This window comes from Anneissia japonica, unplaced genomic scaffold (assembly GCF_011630105.1).
Source record: "Anneissia japonica isolate Jap-2015-1 unplaced genomic scaffold, ASM1163010v1 scaffold100047_len7384_cov197, whole genome shotgun sequence".
NCBI classification, from domain to species: domain Eukaryota; kingdom Metazoa; phylum Echinodermata; class Crinoidea; order Comatulida; family Comatulidae; genus Anneissia; species Anneissia japonica.
The window spans coordinates 1-7,378 of NW_022692080.1; the positions used below are offsets into that span (position 1 = coordinate 1).

At 39.5% G+C, this 7,378-nt stretch overlaps 1 protein-coding gene across 1 annotated transcript; it reads right to left on the reverse strand.

Annotated features, from left to right (window-relative positions):
* Window positions 1–1,185: 1,185 nt before the first annotated feature.
* LOC117100162 lies at window positions 1,186–5,325 on the reverse strand. The gene has a single exon (XM_033239736.1). The coding sequence runs from the start codon at window positions 5,323–5,325 to the stop codon at window positions 1,186–1,188; it is 4,140 nt and encodes a 1,379-aa protein (XP_033095627.1).
* Window positions 5,326–7,378: the final 2,053 nt, after the last annotated feature.

The window sequence follows — 7,378 nt, forward strand, 5'->3', positions numbered from 1 at the left end:
CCCACTTTCAACCACGGATCGACGCCCTTGATTGTTTATTCCATCACAATAATAACAATTACCCTAAATAATGTGACCTCCTGTCACACGAGAGGCGTAGATTACAAAACTTGCAACACGGTTGATAACTTTCGAACAACTTTATTTAAGACAAACTGCAAATCGATACCATACGGTTACCATGGAGTTGCCTTTCAGTTACCATCCGGTTTGAACTGTAATTGAACAAATTATATAATCATAGAAATTAGCTAACACTAGCACTGTAACAATATTAAATCATGCCTTTAAATATTTATGACAATTATCAATTATCCTTTGTATTTAAGTTGACTGGGAAGTATATTATTACGTTAAACATGTAAGAAATGCATTCACATTATCCTATAATATAATCTCTTAGCAACAACAAGCTAAAGTTATATGACACGGTGTGCGGCTGTGCACTAATCATGTTCACTCAAGCGGAACGGACCCTGAACGAACAACGTGGTTGTCCTACATGCAATGGATAAAAATGTCTTACACAAACACAGTATGCAATGCGAATGATGATAAACCATTTAAACTTTCGTAAACTATATCATCAAAAATGCTTGAGTCATATTTGAATCACAAAACAGAATTAGAATTATTATTATAACATTCTGCAACAATAAATTAACAATCTACCCTTGCAAAGTATTGATTTGGACTGCCTTCAGGGCAATCACATTAACAAGTTGTCAGCACATTTCTCTGTGGTAAGCTAGCGTAAGCAAGCTAACCTAGGCATGCAAGAGCCAAACTGGTCAATCCCAATTTGCTACAAATTTTTACGATAAATCTATAAACAATCATGTATAGTGCTTCTTAGCCTAGTTAAAAAAAATAATTAATAAACCAACTGATAAATGTATCAACATACGTCATTTGCGGATACGCCTGAAATAACCGAAAATTGAAGACAAATTTCTTCATCGACGACTGCCGTTCTTCACAAACAATACAGTAACTTTTGTATGTATGGAAGGCCCAATAAAAATAAAATAATGATAATTAAACATAATTGCATAAAAAACTCAAGCCGTAATATTCCGGCCCCTTAAAGGCGCCAATAATAAGCCTTTACAAAAATTACAACACAAGTCTTGAGTAACTCAGCAAAACAAGTAACATATTTCTAAAGTTCATTAGCGAATTTCACTATTCACCAACTGCAATTTCCAAAGATACGAGTTTAGTTATTGGTCTTACAAGAGTTCCAGTTTGAGTCTTGATTTTCACTGACCTGACAAGTCCATCATTATTGTTGGTGTACACTTCTATAACTCGTGCTAATGGCCAAATACTTCGTGGAGTGTTTTCATCGAAAACAATAACTATATCTCCAACTTTCAGATTAGGTTGGTTGCGATACCACTTGCGTCGTTCTTGTAGTGATGGCAAATACTCCTTTATCCAACGACGCCAGAAAACGTTTGCCAAATACTGGATTTGCCGCCAGCGCTTGGTTGAATAGCTATCCCCATGATCAAGTGTTGCAGGTGGCAACTGTGAACCAGAACGTAGCAATAACAAATGATTGGGAGTCAGGGGCTGACTGTCTTTGGGATCATCAAAAACTCGTGTAATAGGTCTGTTATTTACTATGTTTTCCACCTCGCAGAAAAGTGTCCTCAGACCTTCATCTTTCAGCACCTGTTCTTTAGTCAGTGCTGTTAGCACCTTTCTAACAGATCTGATACACCTCTCCCAGACTCCCCTATGATGTGATGCGGTGGGAGGGTTAAAACGCCATTCTATTTGACGTTGCAGCAGGTGTCCATGTATCTGTTCTTGGTTCCATCCCCTTATTGATTCTCGAAGCTCCTTGTTGCCCTTCACAAAATTTCCTCCATTATCTGAACAAATTAGGCTTGGGATTCCCCTTCTGGCTATGAAACGCCTCAGAGCATTTATAAAGGACTCCGTATCTAATGAGTTTGACACCTCCAAGTGTACAGCTCTAACATTCAAACAGGTAAATATTATGCCATACCTCTTCATTCTAGCTCTACCTTGTTTAATGTAGAATGGGCCAAAGCAATCGATGCCCACATTAGTGAACGGTGGCAGTGTTGCTTGTACACGATCAGCCGGCAAGTCGGACATTTTTTGTTGAAGCGTAGATCCACTAACTCTCCGACATTCAACACACTTACGAACAATTGATTTCAAGGAAACTCTACCGTTAATTGGCCAAAATCGTTGTCGTACTTCTGCCATTGTACTTTCAACACCAGAATGCCCAGTGATATAATGATAGTGTCTAAGAATTAGTACTGTTACATGATGTGTCTTTGGTAAGATGATTTGATGCATGGCTTCGTTCTCAAGATTTGAACACTTCAACCTTCCACCAACTTTCATTATGCCATCTACTAAAATTGGGTCTAACTTTACCAATGCACTTGTTAGTTTCAATGCACTGCCATTCTTTAACGATGTCAGCTCATCTGGAAAGCAGGACTGTTGAACATACATCAAAATAACTTTCTCTGCGTTCTTTAATTCATTAACAGTTATGGGTTGAATACTGTTAGGGTTTCTCTTCCTCGGTGGCGGTTTACCACCGATGACACGTTTCATCAGATTAGTTTTGTATCTCAAAATCCATGCTACCACCTTGGCCAATAACATCCAACTTGAGTATCGCATCATCAATGTGTTGAAATGATTATCTTTGGTTTCAATAACATATGTTCTAGCCTTTACTTCTGGATCATTAATTTTGATGGCAAGATCATCAGGCATCTGAGGCCATTTCGACTTATCTTCCTTCAGAAATGTGGGGCCACATTGCCACATCTCACTTGATATCATCTCTTCTGCCGTCATTCCTCGAGATGCTAGATCAGCAGGGTTCTGAGCTGAGTTAACAAACTTCCACTGATCAATACTTGTTCGACTTAATATTGCAGATACTCTGTTGCCTACATAGGTTTTGAAGCGAGTATTTTCATTGTGTAGATACCTGAGCACGCATGTGCTGTCTGTCCAGCAAACAGATTGGTCAATTTGTAGTTCATTTAATTCTCGTTTTGCCATCGTATTTAGACGAGCCGTCAAAAGTGCTGCTTGTAATTCAAGCCTGGGTATAGTTTGTGCCTTAATTGGTGTAAGACGAGACTTGGCCGCCACAAGTGTGCAGTCCATCCTTCCATCTTCATCTTTCTGCCAAAGATATGATGCAGCTCCATAACTTGTGGATGATGCATCACCGAAATTATGAAGCTCACAGCGTACAATTTTACCCATCTTTGCGGACTTGTAACACCGTTGAATTCGGAAGTCCTTCAAATTCTCCAAATCAGATAACCACTGCTGCCATTTAGCTTCACTCTCTGTAGAGATTCTTGAATCCCAATCATAACCAAGTCGACAGAGTTCTTGAAGCAATAGCTTGGCCTTGAGGATAAATGGTGCTGCCAATCCCAAGGGATCAAACACCGATGAAACAACTGACAGGATTCCTCTTCGAGTAGTAGGTTTGGTTCTTGGGGATATAGTGTATCCCAAGCTATCTTCACCAACAAGCCAACAAATCCCAAGTGCTCGTTGCTGATCTCCGCTACATAAGAAGGCTGACTTGGAATCTCCTGCATCTGATAGCATGCTAACTAGCTTGCTCGAGTTCGAGATCCATTTTGTTAAGTTGAAACCTCCGCAGGCCAACAATTGTTTTACTTGGACAGCTTTGTTGATAGCCTCTTCCTCGTCGTCAGCAGATTTTAATAAGTCATCTACATAGAAGTTTGATTTAACTACTTCACTCACGATCGGATCAAACTGTTTACCATGTTCTTCCACTGTTCTATTTAGCGCAAAGTTTGCACAGCTTGGCGACGACCTGCCTCCAAATAGGTGGACAAACATCTGGTATTCTTGCGCTGGTTTTGTTAAATCTCCATTTTCCCTCCATAAATAACGTAGGAAATCTGCATCACTTTCGGTCACATTCACCTGATAAAACATTTTTTTAATGTCAGCACAGAATGCGATTGGTGAGCACCGGAATCTTAATAACACACCCACTAACGAATTTGTTAGGTCCGGCCCCTGGTATAATTTATCATTGAGACAGATTCCATTGAATTTAGCAAAGCAGTCGAAGACAACCCTTAACTTTCCGGGCTTCTGAGGGTGCAAAACAGGGTGGTGTGGGAAATACCATCTTGGGCTTATCTTACTTGCTTCTGCCACCTTCCTAGTATGACCGTTGTCAACCAGATCTTGCATGAATTCTGTATACTTTGCATGAATATCATCACTTCTTTCGAGTCTGGTTTTTAATGATTTGAGTCGGTGCTCCGCCATAGTGTAATTGTTTGGTAAAGTTGATGGTGTAGTTTTCCATGGCATAGAAACTTGATAATGACCATTTTTGAGGATGACTGACTCTTCCATAATCTTTAGTGCCTGTATGTCACTTTGAGATAATCCAACCTGATCAGAGTCAAGATCATTAAACTCCATACTACAGAAACGTTTAAACTGCTCATCCAGATTCATCTCTTGCTTAGAAACGAAATTACAGAAATTGGTTTGTTGACCAGAATTTAGGGGACCATTCACTACCCATCCAAACATAGTTCGAGTGGCATATGGCCCACTATCATCTGATGTTCTTACTTCAAGTGGTTGCAGAACTTCTGGAACATCTCCACCAATTAACAGCTCGATGTCTGAGTCGATACTTGATACCTCAACTCCATTGAGATGAGGCCACTGCTCAATATCTTCTTGAGTTGAAATTACATTATTGGAAATTGGGAGTGTAGACTTGGAGTAAACATTTGGTGCAATAACAGATCTGCCATTATCTACACCTGAAATCTCTAAAGAGATTAGCTGACAATTTTCATTTGATCCACCATTCATAGCCATCAAGTCAAGGTTGACCGTCTTGCCCTTTGCTCCCAATCTGATTGCGAGTTTGTTAGTACAAAATGTAGTATTGGATCCATTATCCAAGAATGCATATGTAGTCAGGAACCTTTTGCTGCCTGTACATCTAACATTTACTGCAATCACTGCAAGACCTATCCTACCATGTTTCTTTTCCAATGCCATTGATGTTGGTTGAGTAGAAACAGAACCTGAAGAAGCATTAACTGCAGCAACATTCACATTTGCTTCGTTACTATTGGACCTCGTGATTGGATGAAGAAAGCTCGAGTGTTTATCGGTGCAAATCTTGCAAAATCCACTCTTTGGACAAGAAGCGACAAAGTACCCAGTGTTAAGACAATTTCTACAAAGTCCTTTCTCCCTCACAACAATCTTGCGTTCCTTTACTGTCATTGACTTAAATTTATCACACCTCGATAGCCAGTGTGAGCCTGCGCACAGGACACATTTCAAATTAGTTGTAGAACTATTTGGCTTTGCATTCGCAGTATAGGTTGATCCCTTTTGTCGAATCACCCTTTCCTTCTTTGACGAATCGCCTAGTCCAGAAACAAGACTGCTAGTATATTTTCCCTCTTTTCTGCCAAATATTGGGTCATTGATCTTCTTGGCCTCTGTGCGAACGAATTTCACAAACTCCTCAAACTTCACAGAAATCTATGATTCTTTAATTTTAAACACCACATTCCTCCACCTATCATGTAAGTAAACTGGAAGCTTCTCCATTAACTTTCTAATATTATCAGGGTATTCAAGGACTTTGGTGGCATCTATGCTTTCAGCTGCATTCATGCACTCTGCTAAGAATAATCCCAACTCATCTAGCGCCTTCGCATCACCAGGTTTAATTGCACTCCAGTCTAACGCCTTTTTGATGTATGCGCTTGCAATAACCTCATTATCTCCATATCTTTCCTCCAACTGTGACATTGCTGTCTTAAAAGCTCTCTCAGCATTCAGATGACTGCACCCACTTACAACCTTATGAGCCTCACCAGTAGTTAATTCTTCAAGATATGAAAGCCTTTCATCGTCAGTGTCAGTATTTATGACCATTCTGGACTGGAATTGGCGAACAAACTTCCGAAATTCTAATGGATTCCCACCAAACTTCTTGACTTCGTGTTTTGGTCTTTGCAGATATTTCACAATTTCCTTAATTCCGGTTTCATCCATAGATGATGACGGTACAACGTTCCACATATTTACACGATCTGTAAATGTTGGATTATCATCCTTCTTCAGCAATTTTGGGTGAGTGTCGGAAATCACTTCAGCGGTACTTGGTTTTTGTGTACCATCTTTATCAAGAATTGGGCTACCTGAATCTCTCTGTACCTCTGGCGGTATCTCAGGATGATCACTAAATGATGGAGGCGGTAAAATTAGATGATGAATAGAAGTCACTTCGTCGTCTTCTGCATTATCTCCGATGTCACTTACGTTTAGATCACCAGAGTTTTCACCTTCCTCTGACAACACCTCCGAACGTACTTCCTCTTCTAATAGATCTGCTTTTGCCTTACAGGCTGCTACCTCTTCATTGGCATTTAATAATGAAAGATCAGCTGCGGCTATGGCTTGGGCTCTTAACAATGCTGCCTTCTTCTTGGCAAATTCAGCTCTCGCTTTAGCCATAGCTAATTCGGCTCTAGCCTGAGCATGACTGATCCGTAAACTGGAGCTAGCATTACTGCCCTTACTCCGCCTACTGCTCACTGATGCTCCAATCTCTGACATACTGGTTGTTCAGTTGGGTTTCGTAATTGTGGAAGACCTCCAATAAATAGATTACAGCTGCAAGTTTCCAACTTCAATTGACTTCAAACTTTGTGTGACCTCCAGTCACACGAGAGGCGTAGATTACAAAACTTGCAACACGGTTGATAACTTTCGAACAACTTTATTTAAGACAAACTGCAAATCGATACCATACGGTTACCATGGAGTTGCCTTTCAGTTACCATCCGGTTTGAACTGTAATTGAACAAATTATATAATCATAGAAATTAGGTAACACTAGCACTGTAACAATATTAAATCATGCCTTTAAATATTTATGACAATTATCAATTATCCTTTGTATTTAAGTTGACTGGGAAGTATATTATCACGTTAAACATGTAAGAAATGCATTCACATTATCCTATAATATAATCTCTTAGCAACAACAAGCTAAAGTTATATGACACGTTGTGCGGCTGCGCACTAATCATGTTCACTCAAGCGGAACGGACCCTGAACGAATAACGTGGTTGTCCTACATGCAATGGATAAAAATGTCTTACACATACACAGTATGCAATGCGAATGATGATAAACCATTTAAACTTTCGTAAACTATATCATCAAAAATGCTTGAGTTATATTTGAATCACAATACAGAATTAGAATTATTATTATAACATTCTGCAACAATAAATTAACAATCTACCCTTGCAAAGTA

Bases quoted from the DNA above. Each gene is read 5' to 3' on its own strand.
- LOC117100162 (XM_033239736.1), bottom strand. From the start codon at position 5,325: ATGACAGTAAAGGAACGCAAGATTGTTGTGAGGGAGAAAGGACTTTGT.